The sequence below is a fragment of the Moschus berezovskii genome, chromosome 9 (assembly GCF_049115385.1).
Source record: "Moschus berezovskii isolate FMDL1 chromosome 9, NW_MosBer_1.0, whole genome shotgun sequence".
Taxonomy (NCBI): domain Eukaryota; kingdom Metazoa; phylum Chordata; class Mammalia; order Artiodactyla; family Moschidae; genus Moschus; species Moschus berezovskii.
Genome location: NC_142468.1, coordinates 24,485,716 through 24,513,569, shown reverse-complemented (window position 1 = coordinate 24,513,569; position 27,854 = coordinate 24,485,716). Strand labels below are relative to the sequence as shown.

General features: G+C 38.6%; 1 protein-coding gene across 5 annotated transcripts in view; it reads left to right on the top strand.

Moving 5' to 3' along the window:
- GPHN (gephyrin) overlaps positions 1 to 27,854 on the top strand; it is a 546,447-nt gene that overhangs the window by 478,840 nt on the left and 39,753 nt on the right. For all 5 annotated transcript variants that reach the window (XM_088839525.1, XM_055436130.2, XM_055436132.2 and 2 more), the window contains one exon: positions 11,352 to 11,473. In XM_088839525.1, the coding sequence (XP_088695651.1) occupies positions 11,352 to 11,473 (122 nt within the window). The remainder of the gene's footprint in view (positions 1 to 11,351; positions 11,474 to 27,854) is intronic.

Here is a 27,854-nt window from a genome sequence, read left to right as displayed (position 1 = left end):
AATAAAATTCATAGAACTGTGATTACCTGAACAACTACAAATTACTGCCATTTAGTGGCAACCTGGAACTTCAAGTTGTTCAGTAATTCTGATGTAACTATCTCGTTGGTTTTCTAGCACATTCTTCCAGATCCAATATGATAGTTCATTCATACATTCTACCCCCTCTTCAAACCTCAGCAGCAGCTCTGCTTTCAACTCTTGGCAGATGATCTTTCTACCTTTGCGGGGAAAAGCGAAGCTTAAAAATAAATATATTTGTGAAACTGAGCACAATGAGGGCTCCCTCTTCTTCCCATCTCATTACCTTAAAAACTTCCCCATCCCTTTAGCTATATTCCTTTCTTTCAATCTGAAAGGAAGAGGTACTTCTCCTTCCTAAGAACAGTACTTCTACCTTTAAGCCTACTTTTTCTCACCTTCCTCAGAACTTTGATTTCTAAATTATTTCCTGTGTCTTCTGGGTTCTCTGTTTTCTCTCTAGTGGCTCATCCTCCTACATCCAAATAGACAAAGATTACCACTATCCCCAGAGAACCTGTATTTAAACACCACTTTTCCTCATTGACCTACTGCATAGTCACCTCCTATCCACTACTAGATTTGTTGAAAGAGAGGTCAGCAATACTGCCTTTCTTCCTTACTCTCCACTCTCTCCTCAAACTCCCAAATCTCATTAGTGTCCCATTAGTACAAGAACTGCTTTCCTGAGTACATTCATCACCTCCTGACCTCCAAAACCTGCTCTGATATTCAATCTCCTTACTATGTATATATCATTTGACATCAGACACATTCCTCACCCACCACCTGGAAACTACTTCATTCCTAGTGATCTATGACAGTTCTCTCTTGATGCCCTGACAACTACTCCTTTTTATCCTCATCATGCCTTTCTCCATTCCCTACTTGGAATATTCCCCTAAGATGCTGTTCACTGCTGTGTCCTCCAGTCTCTCCAGATTCTCCCGTAGACTTTTCCTCTCATGTCAAGTATGTGCAAGCAACTTCTCATATCAAAAGCCCTAATGTTAACCTCTTCTGTAAATGTAAGCCTTCATTTACAACTTCCTTTGGATATTTCCACCTCATATTCCTTGGAAAACAAGGAGATCAAACTAGTCAATCCTCAAGGAAAACAACCCTAAATATTCATTGGAAGAACTGATGCTGAAGCTCCAATTCTCTGGCCATCTGATGTGAAGAGCCGACTCATTGGAAAAGACTCTGATACTGGGAAAGATTGGGAGCAGGAGGAAAAGGGGGCAACAGAGGTTGAGATGGTTGGATGGCCTCATAGACTCAATGGATGAGTTTGAGTAGACTCCAGGAAATAATGAAAGACAGGGAAGCCTGGTATGCTGCAGTCATTGGGGTTGCAAAAAGTCAGACATGACTTAGTGAGTGAACACAACAACCTCATGTTCCACCATTGCCTAATCTCACTCATCACTTTTCCCTTCTTACTGTAAAGAGTGAAATCCTTCCTTCCTGACTTACCCCCCCCCTTTTTTTAATGTGTTGTTGTTTAATTATCTACTTAAATTTTTGTAGGGGTATACTTGCTTTACAAAGTGATATTAGTTTCTACTGTTTTTTTATTTTTTTTTTTACCTCAGGATCAAGAAAATTTTATTGAAACAAAGACAATATAATAGCCTGTCAGTTCTGTTGTATTTACCACCAACATCAGCATCATATTTTTCATGCATTTAATATGTATTTGTGCAGCATTTTTCTGTAAGACAAGGCAAAAAAATGGAAATCCATGAATTTCAGGAATATGCAGTCTAATAGAGGCAACATTGATTCATGTAAATAGAAAACTAGGCAAATGTATAACAAAATTTATGAAGGTTCACTGTCACTAGTAATAAGGAAAATACGTTGGTATTTAAAATTCAGGACATGCGTTCATGCATCTCTTTGGGCAGAGGAGGCAAAATTGCCATGAAAAGACGTATCATTCAGTTCAGTTCAATAGTTCAGTCATGTCCGACTCTTTGCAAACCCATGGACTGCAGCACGCCTGGCTTACCTGTCCATCACCAATTCCCAGAGCTTGCTCAAACTCATATCCATCAAGTTGATGATGCCATTCAACCATCTCATCCTCTATCATCCCCTTCTCCTCCTGCCTTCAATCTTTCCCAGCATCAGGATCTTTTCCAATGAGTCAGTTCTTCACATCAAATGGCCAAAGTATGAGAGCTTCAGCTTCAGCATCAGTCCTTCCAGTAACCATTCAGGACTGATCTCCTTTAGGATGGACTGGTTTGGTCTGCTTGCAGTCCAAGGGACTCTCAAGAGTCTTCTCCAGCACCACAGTTAAAAGCATCAATTCTAAGGTGCTCAACTTTCTTTGTGGTCCAACTTTCACATCCATATGTGACCACTGGAAAAACCATAGCTTTGACTAGATGGATCTTTGTTGGCAAAGTAATGTCTCTACTTTTTAATATGCTGTCTGGGTTGGTAATAGCTTTTTTTCCAAGGAGCAAGCATCTTTTAATTTCATGGCTGCAGTCATCATCTGCAGTGAATTTGGAGCCTAAGAAAATAAAGTCTGTCACTGTTTCTATTGTTTCCCCATATATTTGCCATGAAGTGATGGGATCAGATGTCATGATCTTTGTTTTTTGAATGTTGAGGTTTAAGCCAGCTTTTTCACTCTCCTCTTTCACTTTCTTTTTTTTTTTTTTTTAATAATTTAAACATTTTTATTGTCATATACAAAAACCTCCCGGATAATCATACAGAAAGTCTAGAAAAAAGCTCATGTGGCTATGGATTTTTAATATACAATGAAGATGGCATTTTAAAATCATAATGGGTTAATATATGATTATGGAAATTAACTACTAATTTATAAAAATGTTAGAGCATCACTCTTCCCTAAAATATTTATTACCAAGGTCATCAGTGACTTTTTTTTTCATTTTTAATTATGGTAAAATACACATAAAAGAACATTTACCATGTTAACTATTTTTAAATGTATTTTGTTGTTGTTCAGTCACTAAGTCATTGACTTTTGATAATTAATTTTTCCAAAAGAGGAAAAAAGGAAGAAAGCATATATAAGGGAGCTTTTTGCAATAGATGTGGAAATAGTTACTGACCTATAGAAGTCTAATATCTTCCCTTTGCAAAGAGGAAAAATCTTAGATGCAGACAACCCCATTTCAGTACGTTAAAAAGAGAGAGAGTCTTGGGCCTCTTGACAATTCCTTCAAGACCACAGGATTAAATCTCTGAAGAACAGACATAAAGAGGGAGGTCTCTTAAAATAAGTGATTTCTCTTTTAGACAAATAAGACAGAACTTCCTCCTGAGGGTTTAACAAAAGAGGTTTCAAATGTTTTGGTTTTTTACTTAAATTTAATTTTGAAGCAATGCATAACAATAAGAATGATAATCACTGAATATTCAGAATGGTATTCATCCTTTGTTCTAAAAGCACTTTCAAACTGTCCACTTAAAAAATAGTCACAATTGAGTTACCTTTTATTGGGTGAGAATTTTTAGGACTTCAAGCCCAGAAGACAGCGTCTCAAGTAACCCTGAAAGACCTGCTCCAAGGAGGAGTGGCGGGTCAGGTTATATAGAAGTTTGCAACAAAGAGCAGGTGCTCTGATCATCCAGAAAAACATCTACTTCTGCTTCATTGACTACACTAAAGCCTTTGACTGTGTGGATCACAGCAAACTGTGGAAAGTTCTTAAAAAGAGGGGAATACCAGACCACCTTACCTGCCTCCTGAGAGACCTGTATGCAGCTCAAGAAGCAACAGTTAGAACCGGACATGGAACAATGGACTGGTTCAAAATTGGGAAAGGAGTATGTCCAGGCTGTATATTGTCATCCTGCTTATTTAACTTAAATACAGAGTACATCATGTGAAATGCCTTGCTGGATGAATCCCAACCTGGAGTCAGGATTGCCAGGAGAAATATCAACAACCTCAGATACCACTCTAATGGAAGAAAGTGAAGAGGAACTAAAGAGCCTCTGGATTAGAGTGAAAGAGGAGAGTGAAAAAGCTGGTTTAAAACTCAGCATTAAAAAAATGAAGATCATGGCATCTGTCCCATCACCTCGTGGCAAATAGATGGGGAAACAATGGAAACAGTGACAGTCTTTATTTTCCTGGGCTCCGAAATCACTGCAGAGAGTGATTATAGCCATGAAATTAAAAGATGCTTGCTCCTTGGAAGAAAAGTTATGACAAACCTAGACAGCATATTAGAAAGGAGATTCATCACTTTGTTGACAAAGGTCCATCTAGTCAAAGTTACGGTTTTTCCAGTAGTCATGTATGGATGTGAGAGCTGAACTATACGCTGAGCATCGAACAATTGATGCTTTCAAATTGTGGTGCTGGAGAAGACTCTGGAGAGTCCCTTGGAGACTCAAAGAGATCAAACTAGTCAATCCTAAAGGAAATCAACCCTGAATAGTGCTTTGGCCACCTGATACAAATAGCTGACTCACTGGAAAACACTCTGATGCTAGGAAAGATTGAGGACAGGAGAAGAAGGGGACGACAGAGGATGAGATGGCTGGATAGCATCACCGACTCAATGGACATGAGTTTGGGTAAACTCTGGGAGTTGGTGATGGACAGGGAAGCCTGGCATGCTGCAGTCCGTGGAGTCACAAAGAGTCAGACACAACTGAGCGACTGAACTGAATTGGAGCACAAAAACTTTCCATATATGGTTCTAAGTTCTTTGGCTGGTCTAATAATTAAATTGACAGATTACCGGAGAAAATATTAATCTTGTACATATAGGAATCCCATAAAAATATGAGACTCAAAAACAGTCATGCAGTTGAGGTTTGTATGCCAATCTGAGCTGAGGAAGGGAAAGGCCCTGGGACTTCAAAGGGGGAGAAGGGCAGTTCACAGGAAGATGAGAAGAGCAGATGTTTTGTAATCAGTCATTTGCCCTGCCATACAGGTATGTCTTTCAGGTGAAAAATTTTCTCCTGGTAATGGCTCTTTTTCTGGGCCAGGTCCCCTATCTAAGTTCTTAGGCAGTCAAGGGAGTCATATAAGTTTTTGTTTTAATTGCCTTCAGCTCAAAATAATCCACATACCAAAGAGGTTCATTTGGAGGTGGCATATTCTGCTCCCCTTCTAAACAAAATAAATTTCAGCTAACTTTGAGAGCTCAACAAAAAAAGGATCAGTGCGTGCTACGTCACTTCAGTCATGTCTGACTTTTTGTGACCTCATGGAACTGTAGGCCACCAGGCTCCTCTGTCCATGGGATTCTCCAGGCAAGAATATTGTAGGGGGTTACCATTTCCTTCTCCAGGGGATCTTCACGGCCCAGGGATTGAACCATGTCTCATGTCTCCTGCATTGGCAGGTGGGTTCTTTTCCACTAGCTCCACCTGGGAAGTCCTCTACTTATAACTTCATCACTAAATTATCTTGAGCATGCTGCTGCTCCTCTCTGGTATTCCTGCCACACCATCTATAAAATGAGTCTTCCAGGCTGGACAGGCTTCCAGCTCTAACGCAATGTCAGTAGTTCTAAACAGCCCTACCCAAATCTTACAATGAAATCTTCCAACCACCTTTTTTTTCTGGAAACCAGCATCTGTCAGAACTTTTCCATAGCTCAGGGTTTAACCATCTTCCTGTTTTTTTCTGAGCTTTCTTGCTTTGTGAATGATCCTTTCAAGATCCCAAGAATAAGCCGTCCCCAATGCTTGAAGGAGATAAAAAGCAACAGCAGTATAAGAGAGTAAGTTCCAGGAGTTGGTGATGAACAGGGAAGCCTGGAGTGCTGCAGTCCATGGGGTCGCAGAATCAGACACAACTGAGCGACTGAACTGACTGCCTGAGTACAAGAGAAGAAGAAATTTATGGGCTCTTTCCCCTTCCTCTCCTTAGTTTAACTTCTGACCGATTTAAACATTTGTTATACTTTTCCTGGAAACTTGAAAATTTGAATTTGGAATCCAGTCAAGGAGAGAAAAAAGGATCAGAGCTTAATGTAAATGCTGGACTTACCATCATAGATAACAACTTCCCGAAACACAGAGACTCAGAAGACCTCAGTGAAGTGCAATTTAACCAAACTGAGAATACTGGTGGCGTGGGTTCTTGCCTAAGTATGGTGGGGACTTCACTGACTGTCATGATCTTAGTACAGGGACCACCTGGGAAACCTGCTGGTCATACAAAGCTGGGTATATTAAAGTTTCTGAACAAGGGAGAGCATCACCTTGATAGAGTGCTGAGTTTTCCAAATTTCCTGGCATATAGAGTGCAGCATTTTTACAGCAGCATCTTTTAGGATTTAAAATAGCTCAACTGGGATTCCATCACCTCCAGTAGCTTTGTTCATAGTGATGTTCTCTAAGGCCCACTTGACTTCACATTCCAGGATGTCTGGCTCTAGGTGAGTGATCATGCCATCGTGATTATCGTGATCGTGAAGATCTTCTTTGTACAGTTCTTCTGTGTATTCTTGCCACCTCTTCTTAATATCTTCTGCTTCTGTTAGGTCCCTACCATTTCTGTCCTTTATTGAGCCCATCTTTGCATGAAATGTTCCCTTGTTATCTCTAATTTTCTTGAAGAGATCTCTAGTCTTTCCCATTCTATTGTTTTCCTCTATTTCTTTGCATTGATCACTGAGGAAGGCTTTCTTATCTCTCCTTGCTATTCCTTGGAACTCTACATTCAAATGGGTATATCTTTCCTTTTCTCCTTTGCTTTTCACTTCTCATCTTTTCACAGCTATTTGTAAGGCCTCCTCAGACAGCCATTTTGCTTTTTTGCATTTCTTTTTCTTAGGGATGGTTTTGATCCCTGTCTCCTGTACAATGTCACGAACCTCTGTCTGTAGTTCATCAGGCACTCTAGCAGATCTAGTCCCTTAAATTTATTTCTCACTTCCACTGTATAATCAAGGGATTTGATTTAGGTCATACCTGAATTGTCTAGTGGTTTTCCCTGTTTTCTTCAATTTAAGTCTGAATTTGGCAATAATGAATTTATGATCTGAGTCATAGTCAGCTCCCGGTCTTGTTTTTGCTGACTGTATAAAGAGCTTCTCCATCTTTGGCAGCAAAGAATATAATCAATCTTTTTTCAGTGTTGGCCATCTGGTGATGTCCATGTGTAGAGTCTTCTCTTGTGTTGTTGGAAGAGGGTGTTTGCTATGACCAGTGCATTCTCTTGGCAAAACTCTATTAGCTTTTGCCCTGCTTCATTCTGTACTCTTAAGGCCAAATTTGCCTGTTACTCCAGGTGTTTCTTGACTTCCTACTTTTGCATTCCAGTCCCCTATAATGAAAAAGACATATTTTTGGGGTGTTAGTTCTAAAAGGTCTTGTAGATCTTCATAGAACTATTCAACTTCAGCTTCTTCAGCGTTACTGGTTGGGGCATAGACTTGGATTACCGTGATATTGAATGGTTTGCCTTGGAAACAAACAGATCATTCTGTCGTTTTTGAGATTGCATCGAAGTACTGCATTTCGGACTCTTTTGTTGACCATGATGGCTACTCCATTTCTTCTAAGGGATTCCTGCCCACAGTAGTAGATATAATGGTCATCTGAGTTAAATTCACCCATTCCAGTCCATTTTAGTTCGCTGATTCCTAGAATGTTGATGTTCACTCTTGCCATCTCCTGTTTGACCACTTCCAATTTGCCTTGATTCACGGACATAACATTCCAGGTTCCTATGTAGTATTGCTCTTCACAGCATCAGACCTTGCTTCTATCACCAGTCACATCCACAACTGGCTGTTGTTTTTGTTTTGGCTCCATCCCTTCATTCTTTCTGGAGTTATTTCTCCACTGATCTCCAGTAGCATACTGGGCACCTACTGACCTGGGGAGTTCATCTTTCAGTATCCTATCTTTCTGCCTTTTCATACTGTTCATGGGGTTCTCAAGGCAAGAATACTGAAGTGGTTTGCCATTCCCTTCTCCAGTGGACCACATTCTGTCAGACCTCTCCACCATGACCTGTCCATCTTGGGTGGCCCCACACAGTATGGCTTAGTTTCATTGAGTTAGACAAGGCTGTGGTCCATGTGATCAGATTGGCTAGTTTTCTGTGATTGTGGCTTCAGTCTGTCTGCCCTCTGATGCCCTCTCTCAGCGCCTGTGGTCTTACTTGGGTTTCTCTTACCTTGGACGTGGGGTTTCTCTTCACAGCTGCTCCAGCAAAGTGCAGTGCTGCTCCCTGCCTTGGACGTGGGGTATCTCCTCACGGCCGCCACTACTGACCTTGGATGTGGGGCATCTCCTCTCAGCCACTCCTGCGCCGCGCCCTCAAAAGGATTATTATAGAATTTTGAGGACTGGGATTGTTCATAGGGTGGTTTTAAGGTAGTTTGTAAATGTGGTCTAGGCAGAGACTGATCACATTTTGTAAAGTAGGTGAATTGCTGAAACAGCTTCATTTTTTCTTTGGAGTAAGAGTCCATATGGAGTTACCATTGTCTCTATTTGTCCATGATATTATAGGAATATTTAGGTCTGAATAAGCTGGTGTTCAGAGAAAGCAATGGCAAGCCACTTCAGTACTCTTGCCTGGAAAATCCCATGGATGGAGGAGCCTGGTGGGCTTCCGTCTATGGGGTCGCACAGAGTCGGACACGACTGAAGCGACTTAGCAGCAGCAGCAGCAAGCTGGTGTTATAACAATTTGACTTAAGATAGTTTGTGTTAAATATCATGGTTTGGTATAGTTTGCCTGTTTTGCAAGTTGATGTATCTATTTTATTTCTCAGAAAGAAAGTTTGTTGGCAAGATAGCCAATTATAAGGCTTTTGAAGAAATTCAGATATATTGAATACCTGAAATTCAGACGAATGAGGAGTTGATAACAGAGTGAATGGAAACCTAGGGTCATTGAGGAATGAAGTAAGGATTAAGGATTGAAACCTTTGGGAAGATAGTAGACTACAAAGGAAAAAAAAATCAAGGGTTAAATGTTTGAAAGCTGGAAATACAATGACACCATTGATGGTAACAGAAACATGAAATTGAAATTTGGCATTTGGTAGAAAAAGTGATAAGATATGAAGATAATGGGTTATGTTTTTTACTTTGTATTGTAGTTTTTCTTTTGTATTTTAACTATAGTAAGTTTTAGGCATCATTCTAGAGATTACCAGAAGATTTCAGAAAATTAGATACCATTTTAACGAGGAATATTGTGAATTTATTCTAGTGTATGCAGCCTTATAATCTTTCATTCAATTCTGTGTATTTTCTTTGAAAATACTTAATATGCGCTGGAAATCCCACACCCTCATTTAACTAGCTAATATTTCATTATGTCAGTTTTACAGACAAACAGCCAGTGATCTCTAATTGTTCTATTATTTCTGGAACTTTGTGCAGCAGAATAACAGAGAGGAACATGAATGGCAAAGAAAATGCTCTATTAACAGGGAAATCTTATTCCTTAGTTGGTAATCAGTATCCTTTGTGAAAAACATCTTTTCTCTCAGTTGCAACTTGCCTGATTAATGCAGTTAAAAAGCTGTAAGTCTTGGCCTTTATAAAATTATAATAAGTTCAATAGCTATATGTTAATTAAGATCAGAAAATCAACCTATATTAGTACCGCAATAGCAGTTTTCCCAGCTCTGCCAGTGACAAAGGATACGAGTGGGTTGCAGTGTCACATGGCATCTGATTAAGTTAGATTAGTACAGGATTTGAAGGGAAGTCTCCCAGGTGACAGTGAATAAGATGATCAAAGTTTTTCTCCAGATATTTTAAGGGGACAGTTGGTTGAAAAGCTACTACTTTTCCAACATAAAGCCAAAAGTCCAGCCACATGGTATCACTAATGAGTCAGAAGGAAAGACCGAAGGGGCTTGAGGTTACTGTTTGGCAGTACTGATATAGAAAGCCCTAGGTATTAACCATATTAACAGCCTAAGTGTCTGAAGTATGCAGGCTTGCCTTCAGCCTCCTAAGATGATATTCCAGGTTTCTCACTTCAAAGATGTATTTTTTTTTCATTTTCTAATTTTCTGAAATCAAAGTACATCTTAAAATTGTATAAAGTTGCATGTTGAGTGTGTGTGCGTGTGTTAAGGACCTCCCCCCTTCAGTATTTTATAATCTAATGTAAATCTATATTCACATTATCAACTGATTCCATCTATACTAGCATGTCCGTTCCGTTCCGTCGCTCAGTCGTGTCTGACTCTATGCGACCCTGTGGACTGTAGCCTACCAGGCTTCTCCGTCCATGGGATTCTCCAGGCAAGAATACTGGATTGGGTTACCGTTTCCTTCTCCAGGGGATCTTCCCGACCCAGGGATCGAACCCGGGTCTCCCGCATTGGAGGCAGACGCTTTAACCTCTGAGCCACCAGGGAAGCAAAGTAACAATATTAAGAACAATTGGAATTAAGTGCTTTTTCAATATTATATATAATAAACAAAGGACAGAGAATTGCATTTATATTCTGTCTGTATTGACTGAGTGTTCATTATATCAATCCAGCAGCTGCCTTTCAAGGTAGTTATTATTACTGTGTATTATAAATGGAAATATTATGGCATAACATATTTGGGCAACTTGAATTTGAACCTCATCTGAATAAGGTAGACTCTTGCTACTCTGCCACACTGCCTCGCTAGGACATCCTAACATAAAAGAAACTTCTTATAATTTTCTTTTTTGACATATAATTGTAGATACTAAATCTCTAAAGGGTGATTCAGTTCAAAGTCATGGAATTTTGAGTGTGTGCAGTTAAGTATTACTTGTTTAAGTTTGCTAATAGAGACAAAATATCTGGCTCCGTCTCCTTCAAATAAGTTTAACTTTTTCGGTATTACTGATCCCACTTCAAAAAAGATATCCCAAAGCTTGAAAGAAAAGATAAAATATCAGTCTCTTCAGACTAGAGAATATCATGTCAGAGTTTCTACCTTAAGCATTCTCAGTGAAAGACAGATTAGAAAATAATAATGAAAGAGAAAATAGAAAGTTTGTTGTGTGTGTTTTGTTTTTGTTTTCAGTTTGACCCAGTAAACAGCCAGTGGGAAGGCCACTATCTCCAGAGCACTATTTTGTCAAATTATAACCAAAGCTGGTATGATATTTGGCCTACTATTTAGTCATGTGAATTTCTGCATGTTTTTTAATTCTGTAGAAATGTTTTCTCATTCTCCTGGCTTTCACTATCTACCAAAGATCCTTTGAGTGTATATCTTTCTCATGCCAGATAATGTTGTAGGTTATAGATATGCTAAACTCTGTTTATTAGATCTATTTTTTTTCATTAACAATAGGCAGTATTATCCTAAGAAAATAATTTGTGGTGGTTTTTTTGGCTTTGTAGTTGCTAAATCCTGAAGATGACCTCTTACCAGGAAAGATTCGAGACAGCAATCGTTCAACCCTATTAGCAACAATTCAGGAACATGGTTACCCCACTATCAACTTGGGAATTGTGGGAGACAAGTAAGTATTGGGTTTTATTTTGAAGTTGTTATGGTACAAATACAAATTTTCGGAATACTAGCTAGGTGAGATTGTTGCTAAAGAGAAAGGGATTTAATACCATAATTTCCACTTATTTCATTCTTCAAAAGCCAAAGATTTGTGGAGGTGTCTTATTTCCTGTAGTGGTAGACATTTTTCTGGAAAGCCTTTTACAACCAGAGAAATACATTGCTCTGCTATGGGTGCTATTCCTATTCACACTTTTACTAGTTTCAAGAAAGATAAGGAAGATAACAGGTGAGATGAGTAAGAGAGAAATGTCAAAATTAGCACTAACTGATGCTTTGAAGTTTAAGTACAATTATTTTCTAGGACTTTTGTATTGATTTTTGTATTCTTATATAACTTGAGTTCCTCCATGCTTCACCCACTTGTAAGTACAAAGGGAGGCACATTGACTATAATTGCCCATCTCCAAGAGCATATTACCCCAATTTACTCAATTAACTCAGCTGTCTGCTAAATTCCCCACGTATTTCTCTAAATCTCCAACTACATCTCACCTTTTAAAGTTCTCTTCTTACCTCTTTATTTTTTCTTTCTCTGAGAACACTGGAGTAGAGGCTGTTAGACATATCTTCAAACATTTTTTTTTAATTCATGATTTATAATTACCTGAAAGTTTGATGCTAGAGAAGTCCATAGGTAAGTAAACAGCCAATTTAGAACCCATGTGATAAAGTCAGTACCGCAGGTCACCTAATATTGACTTGGACTCCCTAGCCCTGGGAAGGGAAATAAAGAACCCACTGAAAGACAAGGAGTGGGTTAAATTTGGACCTGACCAGTAACTTGTCTTTTTTTTCCCTAAGATTTTTAAGATAACATTTATTTCTTAAAAGTTAACGTGCATAATAAGAAACCCCAAAATGGAAAAAGCGAAGTCATTCATAATCACAGGCAGTTTACCATTTAATGTGTCATCCTAGGTTAATTTGTGCTTTGCACAACTAAGCATCCATTTTTATGTAAGTATGATCATACAGTTATGTATCATGCTGTTTCACACATCATGAATGTTTACTGTTTCAAAGTCCCAAAGCTATGAGTATTTTGATAAACAAGAATACACTGCACCAACTCAATCTGGAAGGAAAAAAATATATAATCCTGCCTTCTTGGTGACAAAAATTTCAGAAAAGACAAAAATGGCAACAGCCCTCTAGATAAAGATATTGGCAGAGTTATGATTAAAATACTACATTCCTTAATGTTCAGTTAAAAGTGAGACATAAAGCAACAGCGTACACCAAGGATAAATACTTCTAAGGGGATTCATCATTATCCAATCTAAACTATTAAAGAAATATGTTTCCTTTGAATACTTAACAATGCATTCCTGTTGTACAATCAAGAGATGCACACACATGGATGGTTATCATCAAAATATAAATATACATACATCCCTTCCTTTATACTTCCTTCTGCCCCTCTGCTGCCATCCTAAGTGAGCAAGTCCTGACATACATTTCTCAGAGACAGTCATATAAACTTCAGGCATCTAAAAATTATCTTGATGCAGATACACCTTTAAAGATGACAAAAATTAATTTCTGAAAAGAAATAGGATGAATCCGGGAGTTCCAGCAGCACAGAGCAGACCTGAAGTTCTAAGGAACAAACTCACCAGATTTTGAGTTTGTTTCCTACCCACTGCTGGCTCTGGCCCTGCCACCAAGTGTGTTCATGAGCTCTAAGAACTATCATAAGGTAAAAGGTACTTTTTGTTTGTGTCTATCATACCTTATGTTTTTCTAGATTGTAATTCTGTTCATTCTCTCCTAATGTTGTACTTTTGTATTAAAAAGGAAGTAACTTGATAAATATACTACATGCTGCATTGTCTTACTACGAAAGCCAAAACACCATTAAAAGGTTACTGTGTTGATAAGCTAATATTTGATCATCTGGGGCTAATTGTTGACTTGCTATAGAAATTTCCCAATAATTAATGTACCTTGAAAACAGTATATAAAGAACAACAAAACTGTAAGCAAGATGTAGGCAATTCTGAGAATATGCAGATCTTTAGTGTATTCTTTTCTTGGATTGAATACCTTACATAAAACTGAGAACAAATTTTTAAAGTACAATTGATGCAAATCTAAACTTCCTCAGTCTTAGAGTGCTATACTGAAAAAGCCCAGAGTAAATGGTTTATAATGCAGAGGTGGAATGTGGGAGGAAAGAATTTATAACTGTTCAGATGGAAATCTTTGCTGGGAATTTAGCAGAGGAAACAAGGTACATTTAATCTGTAGCCTGTTGATATTCTGTGAAGGTTGCCTCCCTCTTCATTCTTCTCTTTCCTGTATAAGACATTTGCTTATGAAACAAAGGTTGTTATACAGAAGGCTTTGTGTGAAACTCTCCAGGGAAATAAGCAGGGTCTTGAGAGAAACTACCCTATGTTTAAAGCGGGGAGAGAAATAACTCAAAATGTCAGCAAGCACAGAACCCTTACTCAGCTAGGCAGATAACAGTAGAGAGTAAGAGTACTATTCTTAATAAGAATAGTATTCAAAAGGTTTCAGTCTGGGTTTAAATTCTACATGATTAGATTTCTCAGCTCTTATTCTTATCACCTTTCATAACTTTAACAATAAATGTTAAAATTGAAGAATCAGTTCAGTTCAGTCTCTCAGTCGTGTCCAACTCTTTGTGACCCCATGAATCACAGCATGCCAGGCCTCCCTGCCATCACCAACTCCCGGAGTTCACTCAAACTCATGTCCATCGAGCTGGAATAAGACTCCATAAAACATTTGTTACTTGTGGTCTTTTTAATAATAGCCATTGTGACAAGTGTGAAGTGATATTTCACTGTGACTCTGATGGATTACTGATGTTGAGCATCTTCTCATGTGCCTATTGGCCACGTGTATGAAAAAGATGAATTTTTAAACCCAGAGATGTTAATTGAACTTTCCCAGCATTATACAAGTGAGTGGCAGAGGTGGAAATGAAATCTACATTTCTTGAAATTAACTATCATTGTGAAGACTAGAGAATAAATATAAATATGTCAAAACAAGCATCATATAGGTTGGAATGGTCTGCAAGAGTTTTAAAAAGGTGCATTTTTAGCTAGAAGAGAAAGGATGAATAGGATTTGTGTAGTTAGAAAGAATGTGTTAACCAAGTAGGAAACAAGGAATGAACAAAAACAGAGAAGTAGAAATGAACAACTTAGGTCAGGACAGACTGTTTAAAATAGGAGGTTTAGGAAGAAGGATACATGTAAATTTGATAGATATTTGAGGCCAAATTTTGAAAGGATTTGCAATCCAGGCAAAACTACTCAAGTTGCTTAAATGTACTGCTTTTTTAAAAGCAGAATTGACATAATAAATCATTATTTTGGAAAGATAATTTGACCAGGTGTTATCACATGGACTAAAGTTGGAGGCCTATTAGAAATAAGAACAATACAGTTTGTTTCCTGTTCAGTTCGGAAGTACTGATTGTGAATTTATGCAAATCATCTGGAGAGCTTATTAAAAATGCTGATTCTGATACAGCAAAATTGGAGTGGGCCAAGATTTTGCATTTCTAACAAGCTCCTAAGATATCAAGCCACTGGTCCATGGATCACAGGAAGTAATAACGATGTAGTATATTTAATCATGTATCAGGGCTTCCTTGGTGGCTCCTGGAAAGAATCTGTTTGCATTGCAGGGGACCACCTTCAATGCAGGAGATGCAGGTTCAATCCCTGAGTTGGGAATATCCCCTGGAGAAGGAAATGGCATCCCACTCCAGTATACTTGCCTGGGAAATCCCATGGACAGAGGAGGAGTCAGGTGGGCTACAATCCATGGAGCTGTAAGAGTCAGATACAACTTAGCGAGTAAACCATCACCACCACTACAAAGCCTCATTGAAATGGTATGTGTCTATTCTATAAACACAAATAAAATGCTTGCAAAACCCAGTTATTAGGTCTATCACAGTCTTACATCCCTCTCTAGCAATACACCATTTCAGCTTCATTCTCCATTAGTAGTTTATCCTTTCATGGTTTTGGCAGCATCTCCTCCTATGCTCATTTCCAAGTATAACTGTCAACCATGGCTCACCCTTGACTATCTTTCCTTCTAATTCTTTATGCTGGCTCCCAAATGTGATCTCTGTCTTGAGCTCTATGCCTAGATCTACCTGCTGGCTAGGTGTATTTTCTTTTTAAGTTCGATAGGCAAAGCAAACTCAACATGTCCAAACTAAATTCATTGCCCCTCCTTTCCTCTCTCACTGCCCACCCCCACTGCATTCTTAGTCCATGTCCTTGAGTTATTTAACTTATATGCAGAGTACATCATGAGAAACACTGGACTGGATGAACCACAAGCTGGAATCAAGATTGCTGGGAGAAACGTCAATAACCTCAGATATGTAGATGACACCACCCCTATGACAGAAAGTGAAGAACTAAAGAGCCTCTTGAAGAAAGTGAAAGAGGAGAGTGAAAAGTTGGTTTAAAACTCAACATTCAGAAAACTAAGATCATGACATCTGGTCCCATCACTTTGTGGCAAAGATAGGGAAACAGCGGCAGACTTTATTTTTTGAGGCTCCAAAATCACTGCAGATGGTGACTGCAGCCATGAAATTAAGACGCTTGCTCTTTGGAAGAAAAGTTATGACCAACCTAGACAGCATATTAAAAAGTGAGACATTATTTGCCAACAAAGGTCTGTCTCGTCAAGGCTATGGTTTTTCCAGTAGTCAGGTATGGATGTGAGAGTTGGACCATAAAGATATCTGAGTGCTGAAGAACTGATGTTTTGAACTGTGGTATTGGAGAAGACTCTTGGGAGTCCCTTGGACTGCAAGGAGATCCAACCAGTCCATCCTAAGGGAAATCAGGCCTGAATGTTCCTTGGAAGGACTGATGCTGAAGCTGAAACTCCAATACTTTGGCCACCTGATGCTAAGAGCTGACTCATTTGAAAAGACCCTGATACTGGGAAAGATTGAAGGCGGGAAGAGAAGGGGATGACAGAGGATGAGATGGTTGGATGGCATCACCGACTCGATGGACATGAGTTTGAGTAAACTCTGGGAGTTGGTGATGGACAGGGAAGCCTGGCATGCTGCAGTCCATGGGGTCGCAAAGAGTCGGACACAGCTGAGAACTGAACTGGGCTAAACTGAGTTTTCTGGCTCAGCAACCTGAATGGAAAACTTCTAGCTCTCACTCACCCCTGCATTTAAATCCCTTACAATTTCCCTCATCAGTATTTCTTATACATTCCTCTCTTCCTGTCTACCATCCTGGCTTAGTTTGGGGCTCCATTTACTTTTTGTTTAGACACATGAGACTTGCCTCTTAAATGGCCTCCCTGCTTCAAGTCTTGTTCTCTTCCAACTCACCATCTATTCTGCTACCAATATGATCTTTCCATGGTGCAAATTATGTACTTATGGCAGAATTGGTGTTTTATTATATATGGGTAAGCATACTCCCCAGTGGCTCAGTTAAGAATCTGCCTGCAATGCAGGAGCCATAGGAGATACAAGTTTGATTCCTGAGTCAGGAAGATCCCCTGGAGAAGGACATGGCAACCCACTCCAGAATTCTTGCCTGGGGAATCCCATGGACAAAGGAGCCTGGTGGGCTACAGTCTATGGGGTCCCAAAGAGTTGGACACAACTGAAGTGACTTAACAAGAGTACTCTAATAATTCAAGAAACTTTCATGAAGTGTTATGCTATATCAGACATTGTCTCAGTCTTTGGTACTACAGGGAGAAGGAATTGGCAACCCACTCCAGTATTCTTGCCTGGAAAATTTCATGGACAGAGGAGCCTGGCAGGCTACAATCCATGTTGTCGCAAAGAGTCAGACATGACTGAACAACTTTCACTTCACTTGGTACTACAGAGATGAATAAGATAGTTATTAGTAAGAACTACAAAGAAGATTTCAGTTCTATTTCATTCCTCTCTTTCCTCTCCAGCTAATCCATATCTATTACCTCCAGCCTCCTCACTCCAAACTTGTCAATCTTTACCTGGGAAGATACACGAATCTTTACTTACTGCCTACTCTATATATAAACACTATACTGCACTTTTTTTACTTATCTTATTTAGGCCTCATAGAACAACAGATCCATATAAGTGTATTTTATCCTCATTTTGTAAATAACATTGGGTTAGCCAAAAAGTTCTTTTGGGTTTTTCCACAAGATGTTTTGGAAAAACCCATGAGACAAATGAAATTTTTGGCCAAGCCAATACTGCTGCTGCTGCTAAGTCACTTCAGTCGTGTCCGACTCTGTGCGACCCCATAGACGGAAGCCCACCAGGCTCCCCCGTCCCTGGGATTCTCCAGGCAAGAACACTGGAGTGGGTTTCCATTTCCTTCTCCAATGTGTGAAAGTGGAAAGTGAAAAGTGAAAGTGAAGTCGCTCAGTCGTGTCCGACCCTTAGCGACCCCACGGACTGCAGCCTACCAGGCTCCTCCATCCATGGAATTTTCTAGGCAGTAGTACTGGAGTGGCTTGCCATTGCCTTCTCCGAAGCCAATACTACTGAAGCTCAAGAAAATTAAATAAGTTGTTCAGAGTCTTACCCTTTCCTATTTTAATCTCTTCTTTTATCTTTCCTCCCACAACTACTGGAGCCAGTTTTGCAGCATTTATTACCTTTGGGTAATTTAGTATACCAGTTCAGAGTGTGTTCAGGAGTGGGAGAGAATGGAGAAGACAAAATAAGAAGTCCAACCCAGGCCTGTCTAACTCCGGATCTGTCTCCTTTTCCTCTACCATACTGTCCTCTTAATTAGCCTTAGCACCCACAATTTACTCATATTCAAGGTCAATAAACTATTCTACATTCATTTTAATAGATAAAACCTCTAAGTAAATAGTAATTGTCCGTATTTCAAAGGCCAGAGAGGAAAATTTAGTTTAACTTTGGAATTAAATACTGATTGTATATATGAATGAATGAAAAGGACTTGAGCTGCAAAATCCTAGATCTTTAGGTTTTATAGAAGTGGACAGAAAAAAAAAGGCAGGAGAATTTATTTTTTTATTTTCTGGACCCCTAAATAAATCTATTTACTGTAAAATACACTCTTCCTTCCATACAAAGAAAAACCCTTTCCTATTATAATCTCTTCTTTTATCTCCCCCCCGCCCGCCACAACTACTGGAACCACTTTTGCAGCATTTATTATCTTTGGGTAATTTGTTATACCAAGTTCATAGTATCTTCGGGAGTGGGAGAGAATGGAGAGAAAAGGAGTATGGGAAAGAGAAAAGAGTGCATGCAATGTGAGTGCATAATAATTTCGTATTCAGACCTGCATTAATTCAGTTTACAAATGACCCAGATTCACAGATGGCTTATTCTAACCTTTCCCTTACTCACCATCTAAGTACCTCTGTCAGTACTTTAAGAGAAGGGAAAGAGAAATAGCTTTTAGAGAAGTGAAAGGAGGGAAGCCATGAATAGCAAAAAACTGTCAAGAGACAGTTAATCTCCTTATTCCCCGACTCTCAAGATCCAGGCTACTTAGGGGAGCCCAAGTCATTGGCTCCATGTGTTTGTTCTGTTTACTTTGCTATGCTTCCTGGTAATCTAATATTTAGAGTTCCATTTGTGTTTTAAATATTCTACCTGAGGATGAGTCATTTACATATTAATATTTATTAGTTCAAATCAGATATCCAACATGTGGGTAAGTCTGCTGTCCTAAAAAAAACAGGAATTAACCACTTAAAACGAAGTTTTCTGACTTAGAGGAGCAAATTCTGAACAAGACCGCATCAGAATCTTAGCACAGCAAGATTCTGTAGGCATGGCAAGAAGTACATTTTATTTATTTGTGTCCTCTCTCTTTTTTTTTTTTATGAGTTGGCTAAAGGTTTACCCATTTTGTTTATATTTTTGAAGAAAGAGCTGTTAGTTTCATTGATCTTTCCCAGTATTACTCTTCATCTTATCTTTAATTCTGTGCATGTATAGAGTTTATGTGTATGTGAATGTGTATCGGAAAAAACAAGAAATTGTACTTATTTTCAGCTTCCCTGGTGGCTCAGATGGTAAAGAATCTGTCTGCAGTGCAGGAGACCCAGGTTCAGTCTCTGGGTCAGGAAGATCTCCTGAAGAAGGGAATGGCAACCCACTCTAGTTTTCTTGCCTGGAAAATTCCAAGGACAGAGGAGCCTGGCAGGGTACAGCCCAGGCGGTTGCAAAGAGTCAGATAAGAATAAGACTGAGCGACTAACACCCATACTCATTTTCACCTTCCATTTTCCTTCCATTTTTTTTATTGAGTACATCATAAACATCTGTCCATATCATTACATTCAGTTCAGTTCAGTTCAGTCACTCAGTCATGTCCGACTCTTTGCGACCCCATGAATCACAGCATGCCAGGCCTTCCTGTCCTTCACCAACTCCTAGAGTTCACTCAAACTCACGTCCATTGAGTCGGTGATGCCATCCAACCATCTCATCCTCTGTCATCCCCTTCTCTCGCCTTCAGTCTTTCCCAGCATCAGAGTCTTTTCAGATGAGTCAGTTCTTAGCATCAGGTGGCCAAAGTATTGGAGTTTCAGCTTCAGCATCAGTCCTTCCAATGAACACCCAGGACTGAACTCCTGTAGGATGGACTAGTTGGATCTCCTTGCAGTCCAAGGGACTCTCAAGAGTCTTCTCCAGCACCACAGTTCAAAAGCATCAATTCTTTGGCGATCAGCTTTCTTCACAGTCCAACTCTCACATCCATACATGACCACGGGAAAAACCATAGCCTTGACTAGACGGACCTTGGTTGGCAAAGTAATGTCTCTGCTTTTTAATATGCTGTCTAGGTTGGTCCATTCTAAAGGAGATCAGTCCTGGGAGTTCATTGGAAAAGACCCTGATGCTGAGAGGGATTGAGGGCAGGAAGAGAAGGGGATGACAGAGGATGAGATGGCTGGATGGCATCACAGACTCGGTGGATGTGAGTTTGAGTAAACTCTGAGAGTTGGTGATGGACAGGGAGGCCTAGCGTGCTGCGATTCATGGGGTCGCAAAGAGGTGGACACAACTGAGCGACTGAACTGAACTAGGTTGGTCGTAACTTTTCGTCTAAGGAGTAAGAGTCTTTTAATTTCATGGCTGCAGTCACCATCTGCAGTGATTTTGGAGCCCAAAAATAAAGTCTACCACTATTTCCACTGTTTCCCTATCTATTTGCCATGAAGCAAAGGGACCAGATGCCATGGTCTTAGTTTTCTGAATGTTGAGCTTTAGGCCAACTTTTTCACTCTCCTCTTTCACTTTCATTAGGAGGCTCTTTAGTTCTTCTTCACTTTCTGCCATAGGGGTGGTGTCATCTGCATATCTGAGGTTATTGATGTTTCTCCCAGCAATCTTGATTCCAGCTTGTGCTTCATCCAGCCCAGCGTTTCTCATTATGTACTCTGCATATAAGTTAAATAAGCATGGTGACAATATACAGCCTTGACGTACTCCTTTTCCTATTTGGAACCAGTCTGTGTCCAGTTCTAACTTTTGCTTCCTGACCTACATACATATTATTCTATAGTAAAAAGTATAATTTGACTGATAGATACAACCCCTTGTTGTATCCCCATTAGATTGTTCCTTAATCTTTCTCAATTGTGAGTAATTGATGAAGATCTTTATAACTAAATCTTACCATATACCCACAATTATTTGATAGCTTTTAAATTTCTATTTTATTTGTTTTATGACCATTTATTGAGTGACTGATATATGCAGAGCTATAGTGAAAGCAGGGGTAAAATGATAAATACAACAACTGCCGTCTTCAAGTGCTTGGTGGTAGGCCTGTGAACCTATTCAATAAATTCCAGGAAGTAATAGGAAAGGAAAGAGGGGAACACTGAATATAGCCTGAATATGAAACTAGTCAAACCTGGGGATGTCAAACAGGTACAAATTAGTTGGCTGGATGGCATCACCGACTCTGTGGACATGAGTTTGAGTGAACTCCGGGAGTTGGTGATGGACAGGGAGGCCTGGCGTGCTGTGATTCATGGGGTCGCGGAGAGTCAGACACGACTGAGCGACTGAACTGAACTGAACAGGGCTGAAGTACTTCTAAGTGCCATCCTATCTCTACTTTGAATATGGAACAGTAGATGTCCTAGTATTCTTTTCCCCATGACTGGTTCAAAAACCTGTTAGCCTCCTTTTGTCGTCTTAGGCAGCATGAGCTGTTGTTCCCTACTGTGGAGAAAATCTTAGACAAATGAGGATGGTTGCATATGTACATAAGTACAGAGTACTGTGTGTGCCAGCCACGACAGTTGCGGCCAGACTTGATTAAGATATTAGGCATTTGGCACATATGTGCTTCTCTATGTTTACATTTTCCTCTTTTCCCTCAGTGTCCTGCTGTGGCCTAAACAGGGTGGGAAAAGGATTTGTTCCTATTGAGCCAGAGTTGTTTTCCTTCCCATCACACTAATAAGCTCCATAAAAGCCAGGACAAGAATTGTCTTGGTAATCCTGTGTCTACAACCCTTAGTATGACTACCACCTCTAGATTATACAACCCTGCCTTCTTTTCCTATACCACCCTTCTTTTCCATGGTACCTAGAAACTTCCAACTGTGCAACTGTCCAGAAAAATCTTACAGGGTTCCCTCAAAATGGGTACAAAAACCTTAGCCATGGGAGCAGACCAGAAAATACGGCTCTGACAACAAAACTGAATTAGTAACTGAGGCACATAGCAAAAAAAGGAAAAGGAAAAGCTTTGCACCTAGGATGAGTCATTTTATATTTCTGAAGAATGTGGGGTAGGATGGGGAAGCAGAATTCCAAATAGATTTAGGAAGCTTCTAATGTTAAAAGTTGGAGGGTTATCCCACTGGCTTTGGGTGAACTTACACATTTACCTCTTAAATATAACAAGCAGTGATCATGGTTCAAATACACAAAATCCACTTGGGGAATTTTTTTTTTAATGAAGTTCAGCATTGATTGAATTTATATCATTCCTAAAACTGAGTTTAACTATTGAGCTGTTTATATTTCTACATCAGTTTTGAAACAGCTTGATAAATGTAGCTTTCAAACTGCTGACTTGTACTTTCTGTTCTAGCCTTTCAGGGGCTGGAGGGCTGGGAAATTCCCTTAATTAAGAAAAGAATTCCGCCTTCTGGAAAACTGCCATCCCATAAGCCTCCCCCATTCAAATCATGCTGGGCTTGCTTGGTTCTGTCATAAATTGATGTTTTGGATTTAAATTTCCTGATCCTACTGCTGCCAATTTGTGAAGCTGCCTCCTCGCATTAAAGCATGAAACAAGAGGAACAAGCAGTAAGACAGAAAATTGGATTCTTTTAAAACTGGCACATTTAGCAGGAATTAACAAGCTAGACTTAACAGTACAGTGATTATTTGAGCAAAGCCCAGTGCCTTAACATCCTCCAGTTTGTGAACCAAACATATCCTAGCTTCCTAGTGCTTAGTTTGTAGAACTAGAAATCTCTTATTATCAGACAGAATTTAGATCTGGATTTAATTGGCTCATATCCTCTTTATAAACTACCAGCTTCCCTTATGGAATAAATACCCTTTTCTGCTCAAAATACAAAGTTTTAATTTTAAGTCAACATAGTATATTTATTTTCTGATCACTTATTTTCTGTTGGCTAACCAAAAATATTTTTTATTGTAACAAATGTTATGGTATTGACAAAAGAGTCTTCCTACTCTTAATGACAGACTTTTTCATGGCTACTGCATTTGCCTTTTTTAATCCTTAAGAGTTGCTATTATGGTTGATATGACCATTTCTTCCAAGAATTACCTCTAAGTACTATTGTAATTTTAGAAATTTTTTCTCATATGACCTGGCCCCCATAAAAAGCAATATGTCCAGAAAACCTTTCCTAATTATTCCAGGCCAATTCTGATCATTCTCTTCTACTCAACATTTGTAACATTTCTTTTCATTTGTATTTTTATTTTAATTGATGTATTTAAATTCAGTCAATCAATGTTAATTTAATTGCTCCTTTTATTCATTTTCTAAATTTTTTCATATGTTTTCTGCACTGATTTGTAAACATAAAGGTGGTGACCATACTTTGTTCTATTTTTTGGTGATTCCATAGTACTTAAAAAACCGGTGGAAATGAAGGAGAACTAAATGATGACTATATGAATATACAGTTTGATCCTGTACCTGAAATAGACACCCAGGAAATATTTATTATTTAGGAATTTATCCTTCCTTGACTTCTGAAGAAATTAGTATATGATTAGTTTATCTTTATCTATTTTTTTGGTAATCTCGGTATGATCAACAGCCATTATTTTCTCATCTTCACATCCTAGAATTTTTCTCACCCTCCTACTGTCATCTTCACTCTTCTTAAAATGATACAGTTCACAGTTGGTATAACAGATGAAACAAGAAACTAATTAGGAGTTGTTGTCCATCTGTGTGTTTATATTAAATATTTTAAAATAAAACTGCATTTGCATTCTGAATACTCTGTCTGAAATCCATAAAATCTAATCTTGGGTAAAGGTTCTGTCTTTGTTTTGACTTTGCAATAGACTACATGGTAAAGCAAAAAAAAATTTATGCCAGAATCAAGATTATAGTAAGTTAAGACAAATACAATTTTTTCCAGTTTTATTGAGATATAACTGACATATACAGTACTGTATAATTTTAAGGTATAGAGTATAATCATTTGACTTATGATAGGTCTATATTTAGTTTTATAAGAAACCTCCTTACTGTTCTCCATAATGATTTACCAATTTGCATTCCTACCAACAGTGTAAGAGGGTTTTCTCCACACCCTCTCCAGCGTTTATCGTTTGTAGATTTTTTGATGCTGCAGTTCTGACCAGTATGAGGTGATACATGCACTGTTGTAAATAGTGCTACATGTTCATCACAGCACTATTTACAATAGCCAGGACATAGAAGCAACCTAAATGTCCATCAACAGAGGAGTGGGTAAAGAACATGTGGGAGATACACACACATATATATAAATATATATATAATGAAATATTCAGTTCAGTTCAGTTCAGTTCAGTCGCTCAGTCGTGTCCGACTCTCCGCGACCCCATGAATCACAGCACGCCAGGCCTCCCTATCCATCACCAACTCCCGGAGTACACTCAAACTCATGTCCACAGAGTCGGTGATGCCATCCAGCCATCTCATTCTCTGTCATCCCTTTATTCCTTCTAGAGTTATTTCTCCACTGAGCTCCAGTAGCATACTGGGCACCTACCGACCTGGGGAATTCCTCATTCAGTATATTACTCAGGCATAAAAAAGAATGAAATAATGTCATTTGCAGCACCATGGATAGACCTAGAAATTGTCATGCTGAATGAAGTAAGTCAGACAGGGAAAGAGAAATATCATGTGATATTGCTTATATATGGAATTTTTTAAAATGGTGAACTTACTTACAAAATATAAATAGAGTCACAAATTAGAAAACGCGCTTTTAGGTATAAGGGGGAAAGGGGAGGAGGGATAAACTGGGAGATTGGAATTGATTTATAAGGCTACTATATATAAAATAGTTAACTACAAGGACCTACTGTATAGCACAGGGAAGTCTACTCAAAACTCTGTAATAATCTTTATGGGAAAAGAATCTAAAATAGAGTGGATTTATGAGTTATATAACTGAGTCATTTTACTGTACCACTGAAACTACCACAATGTTGTAAATCTACTCCAATAAAAAAATTTTTTTTAATCTTTTGACTTACATACATCATGAAATAATTGCCACAATAAATTTAGTGACCATCATCTTGTGTAGATACAAAATGAAAAATTTTTTTTCTTGTGATGATAGGTCTAAGGATTTACTCATCCTAACAACTTGCATATATAACATACAGCAATGTTAATTAATTATGTTGAACATTACATTGCTAGTACTTATTTATCTTTTAACTGGAACTTGGTACCTTTCCACTGCCTTATCCAATCCCTCTCCCCCATTACCACCTGCCTCTGGTAATCATAAGTCTGATCTCTTTTTTCCATGGGTTAGTTGGTTGGTTTATTGAACTGTAATTGATCTACAACACTGTTAGTTCCTAGTATACAACAGAGTACTCAATATTTCTATACATTACAAAATGATCACTACAATGTTAGTTACCATCTGTCACCATACAAATATATTACATTATTATTGACTGTACTCCCATACTGTACATTTCATCCCTGTGACTCATTTTTTTTTAAGTTTGTACCTCTTAATTTCCTTCACCTATATCATTCATTCCCCCATCTCCTCCCCTCTATCAGTCACCTGTTTGTTCTCTGTTTCAATAACTCTGTTTCTGTTCTGATGTGTTTGTTCATTTGTCTTGTTTTTTAGATTCCACATATAAGTGAAATCATACTGTATTTGTCTTTCTATAACTAATTCTATACTATTGCCTAGAAAATCCCATGGATGGAGGAGCCTGGTAGGCTGCAGTCCGTGGGGTCGCTAAGGGTCGGACACGACTGAGCGACTTCACTTTCACTTTTCACTTTCCACTTTCACACATTGGAGAAGGAAATGGCAACCCACTCCAGTGTTCTTGCCTGGAGAATCCCAGGGACGGGGGAGCCTGGTGGGCTTCTGTCTATGGGGTCACACAGAGTCGGACACGACTGAAGTGACTTAGCAGCAGCAGCAGCAGCAACTAATTTCACTTAGCGCAATCCCCTCTAGGTCTATCCATGTTGTCACAAATGGCAAGATTTTATTCATTTTTATGGCTGAGTGGTATTCCACACACACTGTATACACACCACCTTTTCTATTTATCCAGTCGTCTATCAGTGGACACTTCAGTTGCTTACCTATCTTCACTATTGTGGATAGTGCTGTAGTGAACATAGCGGTACATATATCTTTTCAAAATACATGATTTGTTTTCTTTGGAAATATACACAGAAGTGGAATTGGTGGATCATATGGTAGTTGTATTTTTAATTTTTTAAGAAACCTCCAAGATGTCTTCCATAGTGGCTACACCAATTTACATCCCACCAGCACTGCAGAAGAGCCCCCTTTTCTCCATATTCTTGCCAACAGTTGTTATTTTTTTATGATAACCATTGTCTTTTTTATAATAGCCATTCTGACAGATGTGAGTTGATACCTCATTGTGGTTTTGACTTGCATCGCTGTGACAATTAGTTAGCCTGAGCTTCTTTTCATGTGCCTGTTGGCCATCTAAATGTCTTCTTTGGGAAACTATCTATGCAGGTCATCTGCCATTTTTAAATCAGGTTATTTGGGGGTTTTTTTTATACTGAGTTGTATGAGTTGTTTATGTATTTGGCTATTAACCCCTTATTAGTCATAGCATTTTGCAAACATTTTCTCCCATTCAATAGTCTGCCTTTTCATTTTGTTGATAGTTTCCTTCTTTGTGCAAAAGCTTTTTAATTTGATATAGTCCCCTTTGTTTATTTTTGTTTTTTGTTTCACTTGCCTGAGGAGACTTATTCAAAAAAAATATTGCTAAAACCAATGTAAAAGAGCGTACTACCCATGTTTTCTTCTAGGAGTTTTACAGTTTCTGGACTTACACTTAGGTTTTTAACCCATTTTTAGTTTAGTTTTGTAAATGATGTAAGAAATTGAACAAGTTTGATTCTTCTGCAACTAGCTGTCCAGTTTTCCCAACACCATTCGTTGAAGAGACTATCTATTTTCTTCATTGTATATTCTTGCCTTCTTTATCATAGATTAATTGACCATAAGTTTGTGGATTTATTTCTGGGCTCCCTGTGTTGTTCCATTGATCTGTGGGTCTGTTTTTGTGCCAGTGCCATATGGTTTTGATGGCTGTAGTTTTAGTATGGTTTGAAATTAGGGCACTTGATACCTCCAATTTTGTTCTTTCTCAAGACTGTTTTGGCTATTCATGGCCTTTTGTGTTTTCATACAAATTTTAAAATTATTTATTCTAGTTCTGTGAAAAATACCATTGTTATTTTGATAGGGATTATATGAAATCTGTAGATTGCCTTGGGTAATACAGTAATTTTAACAATATTAATTCTCCAATCCATGAACACAGTTGGTGTATCCTTCTGCTTGTGTCATCTTCAGTTTCTTTCAGCAGTGTTTTATGGTTTTCCAAGGACAGGTCTTTTACCTCCTTAGGTTTATTGCTAGGTATTTTATTCTTTTGATGCAACTATAAATGGGATTATTTTCTTAATTTCTCTTTTTGATTGTTTGTTGTTAGTGTATAGAAACACAACAGACTTATATATATTAAATTTGTATCCTGCAACTTTACTGAATTCATTTTTAATTCTAATAGGTTTTTTTTGGAT